The sequence below is a fragment of the Apodemus sylvaticus genome, chromosome 23 (assembly GCF_947179515.1).
Source record: "Apodemus sylvaticus chromosome 23, mApoSyl1.1, whole genome shotgun sequence".
In the NCBI taxonomy this organism is placed as follows: domain Eukaryota; kingdom Metazoa; phylum Chordata; class Mammalia; order Rodentia; family Muridae; genus Apodemus; species Apodemus sylvaticus.
The window spans coordinates 26,546,172-26,569,015 of NC_067494.1; the positions used below are offsets into that span (position 1 = coordinate 26,546,172).

General features: G+C 43.8%; 1 protein-coding gene across 5 annotated transcripts in view; it reads left to right on the forward strand.

Moving 5' to 3' along the window:
* Utrn (utrophin) overlaps window positions 1–22,844 on the forward strand; it is a 508,244-nt gene that overhangs the window by 147,994 nt on the left and 337,406 nt on the right. For all 5 annotated transcript variants that reach the window (XM_052169847.1, XM_052169848.1, XM_052169850.1 and 2 more), the window contains 6 exons: window positions 2,045–2,168; window positions 3,818–3,905; window positions 9,441–9,682; window positions 10,292–10,472; window positions 12,238–12,383; window positions 13,969–14,181. In XM_052169847.1, coding sequence (XP_052025807.1) covers window positions 2,045–2,168; window positions 3,818–3,905; window positions 9,441–9,682; window positions 10,292–10,472; window positions 12,238–12,383; window positions 13,969–14,181 — 994 coding nt within the window. The remainder of the gene's footprint in view (window positions 1–2,044; window positions 2,169–3,817; window positions 3,906–9,440; window positions 9,683–10,291; window positions 10,473–12,237; window positions 12,384–13,968; window positions 14,182–22,844) is intronic.

Below are 22,844 nucleotides of genomic sequence, written 5' to 3' on the forward strand. Positions count from 1 at the left end.
CTGTTTGTTTGTGTGTGTGTGTATGCATGTATGTCTGTCCCTGTCTGTCTGTCTGTCTGTGTCTTTGTATGGTTATGTGGATGTTCGTGTGTGAGTACAGGGATTTCTGTGTGTGTGTGTGTGTGTGTGTCTGTCTGTCTGTCTGTCTGTCTGTGTCTTTGTATGGTTATGTGGATGTTCGTGTGTGAGTACAGGGATTTCTGTGTGTGTGTGTGTGTGTGTGTCTGTCTGTCTGTCTGTCTGTCTGTGTCTTTGTATGGTTATGTGGATGTTTGTGTGTGAGTACAGGGATGTGTGTGTGTGTGAGTACAGGGATGTGTGTGTGTGTGTGTGTGTGTGTGTGTGTGTGTATTTCAGAGGTTTCCTGCCTCAGGCATGGTCCCTCTAGCTTATTTGTCAGTGATCCCCAGGAATCTGTCTGTCTCTGCCTCCATAGCTCTGGGATTATAAGCATGCCACCCTGCCAGACTTTTAAAATGCAGGTTCTGGAACTCTAAGTCAGGTCTCGCAGGGCAAGCACTTTACCTTCTAAGCTATCCATCCCTGCAGTCCTCAAAGCATTTTATTAGAGCAAAGATTAGAGAAGGAAGATTTGGTTGTGCACATTGTCTTTCCTTGACTGTAGTTAGAGAGGAGACTGCAGATGCTGAAGGCTTTGGGATAAGTGGGTGCGCAGTTGGTAAGAAGCATTGCTGCTTCTCTCTTACTAGTCCAGAACATTTATATATTAACAGGTGGTGGTGCCTGGGGTTCAGCCACCACAGATGCCAAGTCAGTTTTAACTTGCTTTCAGGAATGCAGGACTACCATGTTAGTTCTGGTTGGTAGCCCTTAATTGATTAATGCCCTTAACTCTTGCCAGATTTAGATTTGAGATATTGTAGAAAATTCCTTCTTAATCACATATTACACAGAAAACTTAAGAATCAACTAGAAACACATTAAGGGATGCTTTCCAGAGGCTCCTTCAAATGCATCCCCCTTTGCTTATGATATGACTCACGTTGGGGTAAGGGGGCGGCAGACATATGGACTGTTGTTATTTGAATAGCCCTTGCTTCATTTATTAGTATGGGCTCCATTATTTAAAACCCTTCTGAGCTCAAGTTTCAGAGGGAGTTGTGAGGATTCTTTGTGTTAGCGATAGACGTGGAAGGCTTAGCCAAGGGCCTGGTCTCTGGTCACCTTTCAGAAAACTGTGGTCTTCACCTGCCTTGGGATCTCATTTTCAACCTGCCCACTCTTTCCCCCCTCCCATTGCCGCCCTCTGAGTTCCTCTTGCTGTCTATGGCTGCCTCTTCTGTGCAGTCTTTGGTTCTGGTCCCACAGTGACGAGGATGCTATGAACAGAGTCTTATCAGTTCTGTGCTTATCACAGTTGATGATTGTTCTTTGTTTAAGTCCATTATCCATCACCCAGGGCCTTCCAGTAACTGGTCCCCGAGACTCTAGGCCACATCGATGATTAGTCTTCCCTCATAGCACTCTCTGGTCCAGACATGCCTATTTGTAGCTTGCAAAATATGACCTTCGTTTCCTTTGCTTTCCATTTGGAAGGAAAGCAGGTAAGCACAACCACGCTTATGCCCTGAAGTGCTCTTTCCAGGAATGGATAAGGAGTCATTCCTCAGAAGTCCTGGAATTAGTACCTAGCAAATAATTTTCTTTTTACCTGTCACGTTCAGTTGCTTCCTGGTAACTCAAGCTCCTGAAAGGCTGAAATAGGTCTAGTTAACTATGTATTGAACAACAGAAGACAACTTTATAAATGTTTGTACTTGTTCTTTTTCTGTTATTTAACTAAATTTGTTTTTTGTTGTCTATAACAGCTTATAAAAATATGAATGATTCCCAATTAAGTAAAAAAGAAAAGTTAATTTAATTATTTTATTAACCCTATAACATTTTCATTCTGAATAAAAGTATTATGGGCGGTTGCTCTGTTTTGGGGTGGTGTTTGAATATCCTTGCCTGGTGGGCATTCAGGTTGATCCTTATTGGGCCAAGGCAACAGTGACAGAGCAAATGTCTCCATCCTGACCAGGTTTGATGCTGTCAGTACAGAGCTACTGAACTGGATTTTGAAATCAAAGACTGCCATTCAGAACACAGAGATGAAAGAGTATAAGAAGTTGCAGGAGACCTCGGCAATGCGAAAGAAACTGAAGGTAAAATAGACAACGAATACGCCAGCAGTTTTACTATTGGCATAGAGATGTGCCAGGGTCCAGAAGCTTTTGTGAACTACATGTATCCACAGATGGCTTTTAGAGCATCACAGAAAACATCAGATCGCTGTATGTAGGAGCAATTAAAACTTTTTCCCTTTTCCTCCTTAATTACTGAGTTGTACATACAGTCATCATTATTGCCTTTTATATAGATTTAAGTTTACACAGCCTGGTACATAGTAACTTAGGACTTTGTACTGCAGAGACATTCTGCTTTTCTATATAAGAAGGCATTGGGTGTATTAAAATTTCCTCAAGATGTTTCCTTTAAAGAAGACAGCTTTAAAAAAAGATGCAGTTGGTCATTGGAGCCATGGAATCACTAACTGGGTTGAAATGTTGGGAAGAGAGTTTCTGGAGAATTGCTGAAAGCCAAGCCTGAACTACTGCACCGCAAACATGGCAGAGAGTCTGTATGAATGAAGTGTGCACACACGCTGCTGTGGCTACCTGTGCCCCACCCCCTCATCTCAGCCTCTGGGGCGGTCTCTTTAGAGAATTGACATCCCCTGTCTTGCTCATGTGTTGAGTGCCAGGCTGACTATATCTGAGCTAAGCGCATACGTGCCCTTGTCACTTTCCTCTATCAAACTCAGCATGATGTCCGCTCAGTGTATATTGCATCTTGTTGGGGATTTACAGCCAACCAGAGGTGACTCGAACTTACAAGAGCATAGACACGGGCTACGTGCAAACAGTATACTGTTTCCCATAAAGCACTTGAACAGTTTCAGATTTGACATGCTGAGGCTCACTGTTAGGATAAAGGACCACTTCTCAAACCGAAACCGTTTTTGTTTGGGCTCTAAAGCATGCTGCTGTTATTTTTAAACTGCGTGTGAGATGTGCTGTGTTCACACTTGGGTTGGATGGAGAGCCTGGACCAGCAGTGGTACCAGTCTCAAAACCATTCTCCTTCCCTGGCTTCCCCTGGTGAGCTCTGCGGTAGGGACGCTGAGTTCCTTTGACCCAAACCATTATTTTGTTTTCTTCTTCTTTTTCCACCCCCAATGCCATTTTTGTTTTGTTTGAGTCAAGGTCTCACGGCATAGCCTTGGATAGCCTGTAATGTACTCCATAGAGCAGGCTGGCCTGAAACTCCATGATCCTTTTCCTCTGCCTCCCGAGAGCTGAGGTTAAAGGTGTGTTCCCTAACCTTTATTCTTACAATATGAAATAAACTATTTTCCCAAATTGAAATCTTGGACCCAGAATGCTAATTTTAACGATTTTCCCTTGATAACGAACTCATAATTACTGAACATATAATCTTTGCCAATTTTAACGATTTTCCCTTGATAAAGAACTCAAAATTACTGAACATATAATCTTTCCTTCTAAAAGAATCTAAAAGTTGATATTCACTGTCATCAGTTTTGGAACTTTCTTTTGCGGACTTACTAATTCTCAGAGTGCTAGAGAATGGCCAGGAAGTGCGTAGGTTTTTCATTACAGTGCTTTGTAGATAAACTTTGTAATACCTAAAGAAAAGTTGAGAGGGCACTAAATATGAGGTTTTAAAAATAACATCAGCATTACACTGAGACGGGAAGCTTTCAGCATTTTATATTTGGTCTTATTTCCAGGGATTAGAAAAAGATCAGAAGGAAAAGATCCCCCGACTGGAAGAACTGAATCAAACCGGACAAATCCTTCAGGAGCAAATGGGAAAAGGTGAGGTCCTGCAGGGCTTTTTTTTTTTTAACCTCTCAGATTATTTTAGAAGGTCACACTTAATATTTGCAGCTAATACTTCAAAAACATTTAATAGACAACGCTAGGAAAAAAAAGATCTGGTTTTCAATTTTTTTGAGGCAGCAGAATCTTTTAAAAACTGAAATCTTATATGGAAGCTTTTTATTAAAAACAGATAAAATCAAAGTCGTTCTGCTCCCACATGGGGGTCAGAAAACCAGAAACCTTGAAAACCTCAGCAGAGCAATTAAAATCCAACAGTGCACAAGATTGTAAAACTTCACCTTTGGGGTTGCATACTCTGAATTTTTCTTATACATGAGGGCACTGAGGGAAATTTTTATGCGGGCAATGTCTTAGATAGGATGTCGCCTTAAGGTAAACTTATTCTAGTTTCATTCTGTTGCTGTGACAATCATCGTTGCCCAGAGCAGCTCAGGGGAAGAACTGGTTTGTTTAGACTTAAAGATCTCAGTGCATCATTGAGGGAAGCCAGGGTGGGAACTCAGGCATCTGAAAGCAGAAACCATGGAGGCTGATGCTTGCTGGCTGCTTGGTCCTTACAGCCGAGGACCACCTGCCTAAGGAATGGTGTTGCCCACAGTGGGCTGGACCGGTCTACATCTTTTAACGATCATGACGATGCCCACTGGCCAGTGTGATGTAGACAGTTCATCAGTCAAGGATGCCAGATGATGCTAGACCATGCCAGATGGACAGTCAAAGCTAACTAGGACACTTCCTAGTGTTTGATTTTTGGTCATTTTCAGAGGATCACATTAATTCACTCTAGATACATTTTTTTCTATTTAAATTTGACATTACTTGTATTTGAAAAATTTGCAAGCAGCAAAGGCCCTCGCCCCTCATTAAAACCTTGCATAGACACAGAGAAACCTAAAATTAGTATTTGTTTTTGCTGGGCCTATTAAGTTTGGCATATGGTTATTTCTTTGGTGGAATTGGACCTTTCTCCCTTCCCTCATAAGAAAGGGAAGGCTGGGACATGGGCCGCAGTCTGGTGACATTCACACAGTGCTTTAGGTCATGGTTGAAGAGCAGAAACTGTAGTGGGCACATGCCAGCTGGTGCACATGGGCAGGAGCAAGTAGGACTGGCCAGGCTGACTGCAGAGTCTCCCTTCTTGAGAACTCTAGAGGGAGGACGCCAAGAAGCACATTTCCTGTGCACCTGCTCCTTATTCTAAAAATACGTAGGTTGCCTGTCAGATGGCTGGGTGTCTGCACAGAAATCAGGGCTAGGCCAGGGAAGGAGGCAGCTATAGCATCTGTTCCCAGCAGTGCACGGCCTCCGCAGGCAGGAGCAACAGCAGGCAGTAGCAACAGCAGGCAGTGTCCTCTGACTACAACTGCTCCTGTGTTGGCTTCCTGCAGTGGGACTCTTCTATAAACATCAGAGTTATTGCTTAGGCCTAGGAAGCGGGGACTCTTCATCCCTAGAAAGTGGCTGGCTTTGTACCCTGTACGTGAACATAGCTGTAGGAATTCCTCGACCTTGGGCAGTGGCCAATATTTTAGCTTCCGTGCCTGTGGTAGCTAAGACTCTTGGCTCTAAAGGCTTGGCAGCTTTCTGGGTCTATTCCGGGGACTGAGACTTGTAGTTTCTTCTTGATCACTCCCTCTCCCTCTCCCTCTCCCCTTCTCCCTCCCCCTCTCCCTCTCCCCGTCCCTCTCCCTCTCCCTCTCCCTCTCCCTCTCCCTGTCCCTGTCCCTCTCCCTCTCCCTGTCCCTGTCCCTCTCCCTCTCCCTCTCCCCCTCCCCCTCCCCCTCCCTCTTCCTCTCCCTCTCCCCTTCTTCCTCTCCCTCTCCCCTTCTCCTTCTCCCTCTCCTTCTCCCCTTCTCCCTCACCTTCTCCCTCTTCCCTTCCCCTTCTCCCTCTCCCTCTCCCCTTCTCCCTCTCCCTCTCCCCTTCTCCCACTCCCCTCCCCCTCCCCTTCTCCCTCTCCCTCTCCCCTCCCCTCCCCTTCTCCCTCTCCTTCTCCCCCTCCCTCTCTCTCCCCTCCCTTTCTCCCTCTCCCCTTCTCCCCCCTCCCCCTCCCCTTCTCTCTTTCCCTCCCCCTCTCCTCTCCCTCTCCCTCCCCTTCCCCTCTCCCTTCCCCTCCCCCCTTCCTTCAGTTTACTTCCGCCTTCTCTCTTGCCCTGTCTGTTCTATCACATCCACCCCATTGCAGCTGGGGCTATGGCTGCGTCCCCACTGCTGCCACTCAGGACCTGGCTACCTCTGCCTTTTCGCCGCTGTCCATAGAGGCTCTGCCTGTTTTGCAGCTGTGTATACAGCTGGCTCCTCGGTCCCTTTTGCACCTTGATCTGCTAATTGCTCCGGTCTGTCTTCAGATGTCAGGCAGCCTGTTCCCTTGCCTCTTTGGAGGTTTCCTCTTTGGAGGTTTAGTCCACCAGGACTGCTCCGTTCTGTATTCCCTCTCTCCATCGCTTCTTTTTTTTAAATCCCCTTTCCCCCAAAAATCTCCCCTGAACCTCCATATGTACTAGGGATTGCAGTCAGGCTTTGCACACACAAGTTCTTCCTTCCCTCCCCCCCCCCCCAGGTCTTTTCTAAAGCTGTCAGGCATCCGGTCCCCACCCCCTCCCACTGCTGGTGTGGTTCAGGGCTGCGTAGATTTGCTATCCAGCTGTCACTGCAGCAGTCTCTGTGGTTCCTGTCTTTCTGGAACCTCCTCAGCTCATCCACCTGAGAGTAGATAAGGAAAGACCACACCAGAAAAGCCTTTTCTGGGCCTAATGTTACAGTACAGGCAGGGTATAAGAGTACGTTTTCCAGCTCTTTCACCAGATGAGCCAAAACGGTCCTCTCACGTCGCCAGAGAAAGGATACGTGTTTCAGTTGCAGCAAACCTCAAAAATAAATGTTTTGTGTCTATACCAAGTGTAGTATATTGTTCCATTTGTAGCAATCACGGTAGTGTTTCGAGGCCACGGAGGAAAGTGCTCCCACCCCGACCTGGGTGGAAATGGGTGTGATGTCATCTAGTGTTTGCTGAAGCTAGCAAAATGTTTAGCTCAAATGCTCATGGTTGGTGCGGCACCTTCAGGAGTTGGGCCTGGGTCGCAGCCGTAACTGTCATGTCCTTCCCCTAAGGCACGTGTGGGGCCATTCTGAGTGGCTGAGGCCCAGCTGGAGGGCAGCCTGCTTGGCTATTTTGCTGACGGTCCTTTTGCTTATAGCAGTAAGGAGACCCCAGGAGCATCCTTTGGGGAGTTAGGTCACCCCTTTCCTCACATTTTTATTTATGGAAAGATCAACAGCAGAAGGAATGCTTACAATAGGAACTTACTAACACTCATATCAGTTTTAATAGTATTTAATAGCTCTTCACATAGTTATTCAACGCCTGCCCAGGGACAGGAGAGACCTACTCGTCTGCCTTTGTAAGTGTTCTGTGTCTGCCTCTGCCCTTGCTCAAGGCTATAAACAACCAAGGCACAGAGTGGCAGATTAGTTAGACCAAATCTTTCAACCAGTTGTTTTTTACATCTTTAACTTGTGTGTGTGTGTGTATGAGTCGTTTTGCAATTACTGCTTTTGGAATAAATTTTTCCTTATGATTTACTTTTATTTTATGTGTCGGAGTGTTTGCCAGCATGGCATGTAAGTATTTGACCATGCTAAAGCGCCATCTGCAATGTCCATTGTTCACACAGTTGCTAAGAAAAATAGTGCCTTTTCTTGTCCATGATTCCGTTAACAGCGATACTTGTACATGGACTGTGGTGTGAACGCCTTGCTTAGGTTCAGTGTTCTCCTAACAACTTGCCGGTTGAACAGCTGATGTGGGTGGTACCTTTCAACCATGGTGTGTATGTTTCTAACCTGATTCTTAGGAGATGTAGTGTGACATGACACAAAACCTTTCAAATTTATATTGTTAGTGAAACAGGTGGCTTCTTTCCAGGATATTTTCCTTTTACATTGAGTTTCCATGACTGTGAATGTTGATCATATATGTTCCAGAGTCTTCTAGAGAAGACCTGTTTCAACTGCGCTCCTACTCAGATCCTGAAGGTGTTGAGTCTCTCCTTTCATCATGTGTGTCTACCAAATAGAAAGATTTGGTTACCGTAGTACAACCAATTTAATCTTATCCCCAACTCGCTTACAAGTGAATGAGACACAGAGTATGGTTATTTTATTTAGCTTTGACAGTTATTGGGGGGTAACCTTTAATCTGCTTCTCCAACTGCTGGCCTGGCCACCTCCCCAGCAGTGTACCCCAGATACCTACTGCTTCTCCTGGCTCATGGTCCACATTCTCTCATGGTCCCTTCTCTCTCCCTTTGTTCTTCTGGTTCTCCCATGCTCAAGCTGGGAACTTAAAAACCCGCCTACCTCTGATCTCTTCCGTAAGTGCCTGTGGCCACATCTATTTAACCAGGAGTTTTAAGTTAAGGAACAAGGTTTACACAAGAAAAGCTGGTAGTTCACGAGTAGGCCTAGACCTTCAGGTAAAGAACTTACTATTACAGTACGGAGCAACAGACCAAACTTCCGCAGGTTTTCCTGTATCTCCTCCCACTTGTTTAAAAAAAGATTTAATTCTATTTTATAGCACTGGAAAAGGTCTATTGTTATAGATTTTTTTTTATCATTTCTAAGAACATTGCGTACCTTTCTAAAATTTGAGAAAAAATGTTTATTGTCAGTGGCTGGAACGATGGCTCAATCAGTAGGTAACGGGTTTTTACCACCAGACCTAATGACTGAGACCCTTCCCTGGGATCCACATGGTGGAAAGGAACAATTCCAGAGTTTTGTTTCTGACCTCCATGTTTGTGCCTTGGCATGTGGCAGCCCCCAATACAAAATAAGTAAATAAATATAAGAGCTTATGAGATTGACATTAAAATAACACTTTTGAGATGTGTCTCCCAAGTAGCTACCATGATCATTATTTTGGCGTTGTTTATAGTTATTTGTTTGTGTTCAGAGTACTTTACAGGCTTCTTGATGCTTCATGAACCTGGTGCCTAGCTTAATGTTCTGACATGTAACGTTTGCCTTCAGGCAAGGGGACTCTTGTCATCTTTTGTCACCCTAGACTTGAGCTAGTGCTGAGTTTTGCTAGCCGTCTGCTTCATTTTCCTATGGCAGAAGGCATATATTCTGATGTCAGAGCTTTCTACAAATTCAGGCATTTCAGTTGATTCGCCTGCATCAGATTACCAGCTAGTAGAGTGTTATAGTGTCGGGGACGGAAACATGGTCTACAGAAGAGGAACTGGTTGATATATCTTAAGAGATAGTCACATCACCCCTGAGGTCTTAGCATTCCTAACTCCCCTGAGGTCAGTATATCCAGTTATTACAATATCATTATGATTTTTAGTTGTATTAGAAAAGACCTAAGAGTATGACCATTTTATATAACATTGTTTCATCTTTCACTGTGTTAGATGTCTAGGACCAATTCTAAACAGCTTTGGGATTCCCAGATGAAGTGTCTGCTTTGATGCACTTGGGCTTCTTTTGTTTCTGTAGAAGGCCTTTCGACGGAAGAAATAAACGATGTTCTGGAAAGGGTTTCGTTGGAGTGGAAGACAATATCTCAGCAGCTGGAAGATCTGGGAAGGAAGATCCAGATGCAGGAAGATATAAATGCTTATTTTAAGCAGCTCGACGCCCTTGAAAAGACCATCCAGGCGAAGGAAGCATGGCTAAGGGACACTCCCTTTTCTGAACTGCCCCGGCAGCCCTTGCTAAACTTGAAGGATTCCTGCCAGGTAGGGCGAGAAATGGCTGGGCTATAGGACTATAGAGACTTTCTGGGCTGAGTCTCTTAAATAAAGAGGAGATATCATTCAGTGTTTGTGGTGAACGGTGTGTGTGTATGTGTGTGTGTGTGTGCGTGCGCGCGCGCTGCGCGCGCGCGCGCGCGCGCACGTATCTCTACTCATGGATGCTAGAAGAGTTCAGAGGAAGACTTTAGGTACCCTGACCTACCACACTCTACCTTATTCCTTCAAGATATGGTCTTTAACTGAACCTGGAGCCTGCTGTCTAGTAAGTCCCAGCTATTCTCTTATCTCTGCCCTCCCTTAATTCCAGGGTAGCAGCATGTGGTGACACCCACAGTTTTACATGGGTGCTGGGGATTCAGACTCAGGTCTACATGATTGCATAGGAAGTGCTCTTACCTACTGAGCTGTGTCTATAGCCCAAGAGGCTGTATCTCCTAAAAGGCAAAAGGTCTCACAATCTGAAGAGACAGCAGGGAGGAGGAGAAGAGAGCATGGATCTTGTATCCTGAGATTTCTGTTAATTTTCTTCATAACTCTTTGTGGGGATACTCATCTTCATGGGGTGAAGTGACCGTGTTTTCTCTTCCGCAGAGGGAACTGACAGATCTCCTTGGCCTTCACCCCAGAATTGAGACGCTGTGTGCAAGCTGTTCAGCCCTGAGGTCTCAGCCCTCTGCCCCAGGTTTTGTCCAGCAGGGTTTTGATGACCTTCGACGTCACTACCAGGCTGTGCGGAAGGATTTAGAGGAATACTACCAACAACTAGAAAAGGGTAAATATTGGCTTTCTTCTCTTGTCTCTGTCTGTCTGTGTCTCTGTCTCTCTGTTTCTGTCTGTGTATATGTGTGTGTGTCCATTTGTCCGTCCGTCCGTCCGTCCGTCCGTCCATTTGTCTGTCTGTCTGTCTGTCTGTCTCTGTCTCTCCATTTCTCTCTCCTCTCAGTTTGTCTTAAATCTAACAATTACTCCCAGTATTTAGATCTTTAGTATGTCTGAGTTTCATTCTGCCGTCCTGCTTTCTTCCTCTGCATCCCTGTGGCCTGAAGTCTTATAATACATTCAGACCCGGCCAGGTGGTGGTGGCACAGACCTTTAATTCCAGCACTTGGGAGGCAGGGGCAGGCGCAGGAGCAGAGGCAGAGGGATAGATAATCTGAGTTCGAGGCTAACCTAGTCTACAGAGTAAATGCCAGGAGACCCAGGGCTATACAAAGAAACTCTGTCTCAGCAATACCTCCCCAAACAAAAAAAAAACAAAACAAAACAAAGCAAAACAAAACAAAACAAAACAACCGCCAGCAAACCAAGCCACCGTGACATGCTCTCAAATTATATAAGTAGGCTATCATGACTTCTGGGAGAGATTTTTGTTTTCCTTTTGGGGTGATGGGTTGAACCCCAGTGCCTCTTGCTTGTTAGACATACGGTTCGCACTCCCTCCGTTATGGGGAATTTTATGGGAGAAACAACTTTGCTCCGTCCAATCAAATGAAGACATCATTGATTTCTGTTTGCTCCCAGTGGTTAAGGTTTTAGCAGTCCTGCTTGATCCTTGGAAAGAAATCACTTTGCTTTCCCAGAATTTAAACAGAATTGAACAAGTTGGAATTGGAGAAGTTGGGATAAAGCTGGTTGTGGTGGCTGGATTTGGAAAGCCCGGGTGTCACTTTATATGTCTCTTCAGCTGCTGCCCAGGGTTGTTATGTGCTGTGTGCACTCTATGCTCTGACTGTGACTTCTACCACGTTAGCCCCTGCACATTATGTCCAAGCATTAGGAAGGTCTGCATATGAGACAGAGGTGTCCTGTTACTTTACTTCTGACTGTGCATTTGGACTTCATGCATTTGACTCATGGAAATCCGTTCACTTACAATGTGGCGTAAAAACCAGAGAAGATGCCTTTCCTGGCGGACCCTAGCAAGCCAAGCTTTCGGCTATGACAAGGATCAGGAGTGGGCAGTTGAACTCACGCTGCTAATTGGTTTCACCTCTTGGTGCTTCACGTTCAACTCACTTCCTCCTCTGTACAAAGGCTGATTGTCTGGGATTTGTACAGAGGCACAGAGGGATACGCTGTGCTAGCTGACGGTTGCCAATCGCCCATTTCTTACCGTCTTAGGATCCCCATATAGTTTGCATACACTCATGGGACTTTAGGAAGGCTGGTGGAGGGATCGCTTCCTTTGTATTCTCTGTGTGGCATTTGGGGAAGGGGAGCTTGCACAAGACAAAAGATCATTGTCCTTCAAGCTTCACAGAGACCTTTCATCATGATCAACTGAAGAAATATGCTAGTGAGTTAATAGTTCAAACCCCAGCCTTCGGAGGAATGAAGCCACGTCTGTCTGTTTGAAATGCCAGGGGGATGGCCCGTCGTGTTCACCAACAGAGAGCCTTTTCAGCTGTAATCAGGGGATCTAATTTATTATCTACTGGGGGGTCTACTCATTATATACAGAAGATTAATGGTACAGACAATAACAGTAGTAACATCCTAGCCTTGTCTTCCCTAAGTAAGCATGTTTCTATTCTCAGAGCTGAAGGGCCAGCCTGAGCCTGCATATTTGGACACATTGAATACTCTGAAAAACATGCTAAGCGAGTCAGAAAGAGCAGCTCAGGCCTCTCTGAGTGCCCTGAACGATCCCACAGCGGTGGAGCAGGCCCTGCAGGAGAAAAGGGTAAGCTATCTCGGGGAGTGCGGACCGTTTTTTTTGAGAGTTTGTGTTGTGTATTTCATGCGCTTTTTTTCAGTGATTAAAGAAATGGCCATTTTTGATGAAGTCTTTTAAGATTGTGAAAATTTTATTACAAAGATAACAGATTAAATATAATTTATTTTATTTTCGTTTATTATTTATTATTAATTATTGTGGAGGTGGGTGTGTGCCGACTCCAGAGGATGGCTTTGGGAACTTCCGTTTTCACTTCCACGATGAATTCCGGGGATAGAGTTCATTTATTCCTCAGCCTTGCATGGGCTGACATTTTCATCTGTGGAGCCAACCTGTAGGCCTAAGAATTTATAATTTGAAACTTAATTACCTCAAATAATTTATTTGAGGCTCATAAAAGATACATTATTAAGTGTTACTGGGAAACATGTATTTTTTTTAATCATTCACATAAAATTCTAAACCTGTTCCTAATCTGCTAGATATATCTCCTAAAATGATATGAGGTGTAATGGGTGAACTGATTTCTTTCTTTTCTTTCTTTCTTTCTTTCTTTCTTTCTTTCTTTCTTTCTTTCTTTCTTTCTTTCTTTCTTTCTTTCTTTCTTTCTTTCTTTCTTTCTTTCTTTCCTTCCTTCCTTCCTTCCTTCCTTCCTTCCTTCCTTCCTTCCTTCCTTCCTTCCTTCCTTCCTTCCTTTCCCATTCTCTGTCTCTCTGTCTCTGTTTCTCTCTCTCTCTTTGTTTGTTTGTTTGTTTATTTATTTAATTTTAGACAGGGTTTTACTCTGTAGTGCAGGCTGGCCTAGAACTGACAGCAGTCCTCCTGCCTCAGCCTCCCAAGTACTGGAAGCCACTTAAATTATGTTGACTAAATCACTCTCCTGCTTCCAGTGGCCTGAAGACTCTATGCCAATGTTTCTCAATCTTCCTAACACTGTGACCCTTTAATGTGATCCTCATGATATGGTGGCTGCAACCATAACATTATTTTTAATGGTGCCTCATAACTTCAATTTTGCTACTGGTATGAATCTTATTTTAAATCTTTGATATGTAGAATATCTGACATGCAGCCCCTGTGAAAGGGTTGTTAGACCCCCTCAAAGGAGCCTCGACCCTCAGATTCAGAATCACTGCTCTACACTACAGTACCTGATAGAAAAGACCAACTCTTGACCTTGGACTCTTGTCCTGCACTGTGTGTGATGTTATGAGGTTTTAATGTACATAATGCATTATGCCACACCTACTTATGAAAAGAAAGCTTTGACTTTTCTTAGTATGCCCTTTTTTCTTTACAATTCTTAAGTAAGATACCCTCTTCTCCTAATATCTAATATGTAATATGTAATAGTAATACGTAATATATAACATGTAATATATAATATAATATGGAATATGGGATATATAATATGGAATATGGAATATATATTATATTACTATTATTACTAACTTATTACTATTATTACTATTGTTACATATTATATATATACATAAATATATAAATATATATTTATATATATGTTACTATGTCTGTGCTTATATATATGCACATTGTTGAGAATGGTTTTAATCTCTTGAAACCTTTGCAGGCCCTTGATGAAACCCTTGAGAATCAAAAACCTACGTTACATAAACTTTCAGAAGAAACCAAGACTTTGGAGAAAAATACGCTTCCTGATGTGGGGAAAATGTATAAACAAGAATTTGATGACGTCCAAGGCAAATGGAATAGCGTAAAGACCAAGGTTTCCAGAGATTTACATTTGCTGGAGGAAATCGTCCCCAGACTCAGAGATTTTGAGGTAAATTGAGAGGCCAATAGGAGGATAGGCTTCTTCCAGGGCACCCAGTGATAATCACGTAAGACTAGAATATCTGCTTTCTGAATACTTTGCTTTCTCCCTTGTCCCACATTTATTATATGCTCAAGTTGGGATTGGCACGCACTTGCGCTTGCCTTGTAGAGAAGGCTTCTAAGGAGAGGTATCCAAGACCCTGGCGAGGATGTATCTTAATAGTGGTTAAGATAGAATTTCAGCATGGGGTTCTACATGGTCTATGAGCCAGTGTTCAAAGTACAGGGGTGACTAGTTAGAGTGGAAGAAGTCAACCTAGTTGGAAGCAGAGAATGGAGTGGGGGACACGGACAGGCTCTCACATGTCCTAGGCTGGCCTAAACCATCCTATATAGTCAAGGGTGACCTTGAACTTCTGATCAGTCAGTGTCCTCAAGGGCTGAGAGTGCACTGTGCCTGCCTTTTAAACCCGTGGTTGGGGGTTAAGACCTCAGGGTCTTATCATGCTAAGTAAACACTCTGCCCCACAACTTCAAGAGTTCCTACTACAAGTGAGAAGCTTTTCAGTCTTCTGTTATAGTTACCGATCATGCATATTAAGGTGGTATGAATGAGGATTGTGCTTGTCTGGGATTGCAGCATTTTTGATGATGGTCAGATATTAGCTTATCAATGATTCTCAGCCAGCAGTTTTTGTTTTTCCCCCTTGCCTTAAGATGTGTGTTAGTCTGAAGACATTTTTGGTTGACATTGTCATGGCATAGGGGTGTGGTAGAGCAGTGACAATAGAGGCGTTGTAGCCAGGGATGTAGTTAGCTGTTTTGTGGCACCCAGGTTGGCCCTCATAGAGGCAGCACCGTTTAGTCCCAAATGTCAGAGTTCAAAGTTGACCCAAGCCTTGTGAAGTGTCTTTATATTTTCAAATTTAAATCATATAGTTAGGGGAATTCAGTAGTGACTCCTGAAAAGTTTGTTTTAGGGTGGGTTAAATGTATGTGTTCTAGTTGCTTTCCTGATGCTGTGGTAAAATATGCTGACCAAAGCATCTTCTGGAGGGAAGCGTTTATACTTCATGATCATAGCCCATTGCTATGGGGAGTCAGGGAAGAAGTCAAAACCATGGAGGAACTTGCTGCTTGCTGGCTTGCTCTCAGACCTGTCCTTCTCCATCTTTTTCACACTGTCCTAGATTATCTGCCTGGAGAATGGTGTGGTCCACGTGTCTGGGCCCTCTTGTCTTAAGTCCATTAGTGATCAAGACTGTTCCCCACAGACAGGTCCACAGGCCAGTTTGATCCGGACAGTCCCTCAGTTGAGACTCATTGGCTCTTGGCTGTGACAAGCTGACATTTTAAAATTAAATAGGATGGTGTGCCAGTATTTGAATATGGAATTTCAAGAGAGTAAAAAAAAAATTCTTCTAAAATACGAAAGAGAGTCCTGTGCTTAGGATAATCCAGTTTTAGACTTTACTTCATTGTTGTTACTAATATTGGAATTGTAAGCACTTTTAGTGGCCAGTTAGGGGACTGTGCGTTAAAGATTGTGTGTGTGTGTGTGTGTGTGTGTGTGTGTGTTTGTGTGTGTACACATATACATACATAAGCATATACATAAGCATATATGTATATATATATATTTATATATGATATTCTCCATCAAACACACAGATCTTTATTCAGATATTTGCTATTACAGTAGCAGACTTTAAAATCTTGTTATTTTCTATTTTTCTTCAGTGGGTCATCAGCAAGGTTGCTGATAGTGTTCATATTTATTCTTTAATTGTGTAACTTCATACATGTAACACATGTGTGACTTTAATGCTAAAGGCCATCTTGCTCACTTGTTTCAGAGGAGTTAATTTACTACATGGAATTCACATGGGAAAACTTGGAAGATTCTTTATAAGGTGACAAGATAGTTGTGGTAAACACTCGATCGCAGGATAACCTTTTTCTTTCTCCAATCTCCTGATACATGCTTTCCTTTTTAATCTCCCTGCTGTAAAGCACTGAGCCCAGCAGGTGTTAGATTCTCTGCCAATTCATGGAGTTTCTTTGGGATAAGGTAGCGGAATTGTTTGCTTAATTTAATTAAATCAATTAGTTTATTATTTGAGGCAGGGCTTCATTATGTAGATGAACTTCCTATGTAGATCAGGCTGGTCTCTAACAAACAGAGATCCACTTACTAGACTGCTATTGTGCAGATATTGAATAATATAGAAATTCTCATTGTCAACAGTATTCTTGGTTCCCAATTCTATTTCCTGTCCTGGTGGGCTTGTATTCACAGTGAATCTTTGCAGGATTTTGATGTACCTACAGTCCACACATACTACTAATTCGAATCTGCTTTTGTTTGTTTTTCTGTATTATAGAATACACTATAGTAGATTCCAACTTTGTTAGGTTCAAAGGAAATTCTGTTTCACCAGATTCCAAAAGGCAGAAGGGACATCTGTGTCCTGTGTTGACCTACCCTGCCCCCCACCCCGCCTCGTGCTTCTGTTTCTCTCATGGCCATGTCCAGTCTGCTGGCCATGTTTCATCAACTACTGTTTCTCTCTGCTCTGGACTCTTCCAGATGCCTCTGGCTGTTCTCTCTCTCTCTCTCTCTCTCTCTCTCTCTCTCTCTCTCTCTGTCTCTCTATCCTCTCTCATAAACAACATTCTCTTATGCATACTAAGGAGCACTCATGTCCAGTTTATATCTCTGGTGCTGAAATCTGGGAGGAGCACAATGGACCCCTTTCCAAACCAAACTGTTGATCTGGCTCTGTTAAGACATGGAGCATTTATATGGCGGCTTCTGCCTCTCATCGTCTTCTGCCCCTTGGGCTGTTTCTTCTCTCCACCTGCTCCCCTCCCCACGTGCTCCCCACTCCCTCCTGGAGATTTTTGGAATCCTCCCTCTGACAGAGTTCCTGTTTGTGACCCTTTCCCCTCCTTTTCTAATCTCCCCTTCCTCGGCCCAACTCATCTAATGGTCAAAGATGGTGCATTAGATTTCCAAATTCTCACTGACTGTAGCAACTTCTCCCAGTCCACAAACAAATGGTCGCCGAATCTCTTATCTCTAAACTCTCTCTGCCCTGTATAAACCTTCCCTTAACCATACCACCATGAGTGGTCATGTTGTCAGTTTGTACAGACATTGCGATAGTTAGTAGAGTGCATAGCTTAGCAAGTAAATTCCCCTGCTCAGGACGAAGCCTTTCGAGAGCATAGAGCACTGTTAGATGCTGAATTAACTTTGGTGGCGTTCTTGGTGGCGTCATCGCCCTCCCTCCAGCCCTGTGATATTTGCAAGGAGAGTCCCCATGTTTGTGTCCGTCGTCATAGTTACTTCTTATTTTCTTGGCATTTGTTATCATGTCCTTTGTCTTCACAGCTAATTCCTTTTGTACAGGCTGAGGTTAGACTAGACCGCTATGCTCTTCCATAGTGCTAGGCACAAAGAAGGACTTAACGTCTGTTCTGCGCTGTGCTTTTCCAACCCATCACCTCCCTTCCTGGCAGCCAGACATTTGAAAAACATGAAACAGGCAATTTTTTTTCCTTATTGATTTTACCGATAGGATGAATCAGGAGGGCAAAATAAAATCCAAAGAGGCTCCTTTCTCTCTCTCATACCCGGTAATGATATCTCTGGTTATTATTGGACTGTGATAAATTCTGTAGTATTTCCTTTTCCCTACTCAGGATCCTACAGTGTGGGAATCTGGAACATTACCCGCATGTCTGCAAGGGCCCACTAAACCTGGCTTTGCCTCTTGGCTTTGCCCTCTACTTTCTAACGGTTCTAACTCCTGATTCCCACTGGTTACCTTGGAAATTCATCTTCCCACTAATGCAAGGGATGGTCTGGTTACCATCATTAGAGTAAAACATTCACTCTTAGTAGAGTGCATATAGCTTAGAAAGTAAATTCCACTTCTTAGGACAAAGCCTTTCAAGAGCGTATAGCACCTTTAGACGCTGAATTAGATGCTCCCACCGTCTTGAACTCTAAATTTCAGGAGTTTTATCACACTTTATCACACAGTGCCTGCGCCTTCCTCTTCTGGCTTGTCCATTGTCCCCACTGTGAGTGGCATCAGGCTGGGAGAGAATCATGGGTCCCAAAGGACTACCCTAGACTATATTGCCTTCCTCTGGACAGGACACACACTTACCTGTTGGTATATCAAGTTCCCCTGGCTGATATTTTTTAATGTGTACAGTAGGTTTTTTTTTTAAGCTTTATTTATTTTTTTGTATTGTATATGAGTGCTCAAATCCTGTTACAGGCGGCTGTGAGACACCATGTCATTGCTGGGAGAGCAGCCCCATGCTCTTAACCACTGAGCCATCTCTTCAACCCCACCCCAGTCCCACCCCAGCCCCACCCCAGCCCCACCCCCAGCCCCACCCAGGCTAATTCTTTTTTTTTCTTTTTTTTTAATCCCTTAGTTTTGCAGTATTTAGATAATAATATTTCTTTTATTTATTTATTTATTTATTTATTTATTTATTTATTTATGTTGCTTGACATTTTTCCCTTACTGCTTTTTTAACTTTTTTTCTTTATTGATATGTTTTTTATTTACATTTCAAATGATTTCCCCTTTTCTGGGTCCCCACTCCCCACAAGTCCCATAAGCCCTCTTCCCTCCCCCTATTCCTCCATCTACCCCTTCCCACTTCCCTGTTCTGGAATTCCCCTATACTGTTGCACTGAGTCTTTCCAGAACCAGGGAGCACTCCTCCATTCTTTTTGGACCTCATTTAATATGTGGATTATGTCTTGGGTATTCAAAGTTTCTAGGCTAATATCTATTTATCAGTGAGTGCATACCATGATTGATCTTTTGAGACTGTGTTACCTCACTTAGTATGATGTTCTCCAGCTCCATCCATTTGTCTAAGAATTTCATGAATTCATTGTTTCTAATGGCTGAATAGTACTCCATTGTGTAAATATACCACATTTTTTGTATCCATTCCTCCGAGGGACACCTGGGTTCTTTCCAGCTTCTGGGTACTACAAATAGGGCTGCTATGAACATAGTGGAGTATGTGTTCTTATTGCATGCTGGGGAATCCTCTGGGTATATGCCCAGTATAGATAGCAAGGTCCTCCAGAAGTGTAGTGCCCAGTTTTCTGAGGAACCTCCAGACTGATTTCCAGAGTGGTTGCACCATCTTGCAATTCCACCAGCAGTGGAGGAGTGTTCCTCTTTCTCCACATCCTCGCCAGCACCCGCTGTCTCCTGAGTTTTTGACCTTAGCCATTCTGACTGGTGTGAGGTGAAATCTCAGGGTTGTTTTGATTTGCATTTCCCTAATGATTAATGACGTTGAACATTTCTTAAGGCTGATTCTTTAAGAACAAGCTTCCTCACCAGTCATCAGTCTTGATGGGCCAGCAGAGCTCAGGCTGAACCTTCCTCACCTTTCTGTTGTTCCCGGGCCTCCCACCGACATCCTGTGGAGTTTTACAGTCTTAGAACTCAGTGTTCCCCTTCCATCCCAGGGTGTGAGCTCTTTGAAGATAGAACTTTGTGGGGTGCCTAGCAAGTAAGGGGGGGGGATGAGTCACTCAAAGGTGTGTCAGATGCCCTGCCCCTTCCCTAGTGCGCTTGGAAGGAACAGTTGAAAACCCACTTATCCTCCAGAACTGCCACAGCTCTCTGCTCCAATCTCTTCCTTCAGTTGCTCGAAGTCAGGGACGCTCACCAAACCGATGTGTCCTGCCCCAGAATGCTGAAAAGACTTGCTGGGGCCTCTGCCATTGAAGGCACGGGTTTTGAAGCTATTTCGGAAGTATTTCGGGGTCAAGATAAGGAAGAATAAAATCAGCATTTAGCTGATTTAACCTTTCTAGAGAATGCTAGCCTGATATAATAATTAAAACATGCCCCCCCCCTCGCCCCACCATTTTCACTCATTCCAGGAGACAGTGGGCCATTCCACACCTTGGATTTAGGGACACCGGTTTAGATGACCTGATATGGTGGCAGTGTTATTCTTTGTCTTCCTATCTGTGACAAAACACCATTTTATGACAGACTTTTGAGTAGGCTTCTGGTATCTGTTGAAGCCCCAGGTAGTATCTGAGCAAAATAGGAAGCTCTCTGCTTTAATTCCTACTCTAACTCTATTTTCAAAGCAGGTTTCGTCCCTGTTTTGGGACAGAAGTTAACAGCTTCAGGATCCACATACACTCCAGCTGATAGGGGCGGGGCAGGAAGGGGAAATGCCAGGGCTGAGGCTGTGGTCCAGTGTGAGGGGCTGCAGGCACCTGCAAGTCTCAGGCTTTCCTGTCCAGAGGTCCAAGCTTTCAAACTGCTTCTGTCTCCAGGTCAGGCGGGGGACAGGGTAAGGTGCAAAGGGATTGAGTCATTGACTTTACGTTTCTTCTTTGTGACCCTAACCTAGGGTGTTGCCTGCTCAAGAAGTTTCTGGAAGGATGGTCAATGTTTTTAAATTTTTTTCACCATTCCAAGGGAGAATCTTTGGTGTTTTAAGGTCCCCTAAATAACCACCTTGTTAGCAATTTCATTGTACTTTAATATGTATGAGTAAAAATGAGAATGAGAAATGATTACTGTCTTAGCTTAATTTTTTTGTAGACATTTTTAGTAGAAATTTACTGGCAATGTGGTGTGTGTGTGTGTGTCAGAGAGACAGAGACAGACAGAGACACAGAGGAATGTACACTCAGAGGGAGACAGAGACAGAGAGATGGATGCGTGCAGACACAGACAGATAGACAGAGAATATGTGTGTTATGAGGGGGGGGCATGTTTTAATTATTATATCAGGCTAGCATTCTCTAGAAAGGTTAAATCAGCTAAATGCGTGTTATGGGTGGAGGCCAGAGATGAGATGATTATCTTTGGACTGTTTTAAAACAAGGTCTCTCTCTCTCTGGGACCTGGAGCTCCCAGGTTAGGCTGTTCTGACTGGCCGGTGGACTTCAGGAATCTCCCTGTTTCCCAGGAATCTTACCTTTTGCCAGTGTTTGTCACATGTCCTGCCTTTACGTGGGTTCTGCAGATCAGTCTCAGTTTACTGACTGAGCCACCTCCCGAGCTCCTCCTAGGAATTTTAAGTTTATTTAGAAGAAGAGAAGTTCCTTAAAGAACTGTTGTGCGTGTCCACGTGTGTCCACGTGTGTGTATTCTCGCGTTTGTTCAGTAAGTTGGATAGAGGCAAAGAAGCCTTTGTTTGTCATTGTGGGTTGTAAACTCCTAAGTGCTTTAGTGGTGTGACATTTAGATGGCTAGAGAGACTGTATTGTTCTTGTGAACTCTTTCATGTTCTTTGGGACTTAGCTGAGAAACTAAGGTGAGAGACGGAGTTATATTGTAAGTTTTAATTAGTGTCTTAGGAGATCCTTGAGACAAAGCTAACCTGTAAGCCCCTTGTCCAAGGACAGATATTTCCTGGAATACTGGAGACTGGTGTTTATATAAGATAACAAGGCACATGTTATTACTTCCCTTAACAAATTTGTTTGACCCAACTGCACCAGATGTGTTTGATCACATGTTGGCAGGCAGGAGTGACCCTGGCAGGAAGTATATCAGGATGTAGACTTAATCTCTGATTGGACCTGGTGGGAAATATGTAGCCTTATAGGTTTGCTTGAAAAGTCTTGGCAAAATGTGACTCCATTTTCTTGGAACCCTGGGATGGACCTGACCAGAGTCCATCATCCTGGCCAGTATTTCATTAAAGCTTGCTTCGAATGTTCTAGTGGTCTTGCACAGTGCATTAGCACTGACTTCAGATGAGCTGGCTTGTGGTATTGAGAGGCAGTTTCTGCTACAGGAATATGAGAAGATTTTCCTTCCAGGGAAGAATAGCTATTCTGGGGAGTGTGAATAAGGAGGGTGGGGCTGAGTCTCTGCTCCTGGTGTCAGCTAGTCTTAATTAGTGACCCCTTACCACACAGTGTGGCTACATGGTGGTGCGCCTAGGTGACCCCTTGCCATGTACACAGTGTGGCTACAGGGTGGTGTACCTAGTAAATCTGCTCCTGCAAGGCCTTTTTAAAGTTTGGACTGGTTCCCGTTTACTTGCCTTGTCTTCTGCTGAGCTCTTTGACTGTGTCCGTCAGATGCACCGCTATTGAGTTCTCTCAGATGGCCATTTTCCAGGTACTGTAAAACAGTTATAGGACTGAAGGAATGTTAATGTTGATGCAATTTTTAAAAAAAGTACCTGATATTTAGCAAACACATCTTTGCTCTGGCCTTCCTGGGCATCTCTGACAGGATCTAAGTTCTAGAATTTGGAGGCATCCACTCTCTAATGAGGTCTGTGTTGTTAATAATGGAGGCAGATGCTTTCGTGGGTGCTAAGCGCATGTTGCGGGCACCTGTGTAGCGATCTCTGTCCCAACACCCTCTGTGGTTCTCAGAACAATTAAACACAGTTGTGGTTGCTATTATTCTGGTTTTGCAGGTGAGCAACCGAGGTGCCAAGACCAGAATTAGTCGTGTTGTTAGCTGGTGAGCTCGGCATCACGCCATCATGGGGCACAGGGATTACACGTTGGATTTTCTGTAGTGCAAATCAGGGTGCCTTTTTGTTTCTCCGTCTTTGATAGGATGAGTATTTGTGTGGCTTGTGTGTCTGCTACATTCTTCTTTCTCTCTTCTCAGTGAAGAAGGA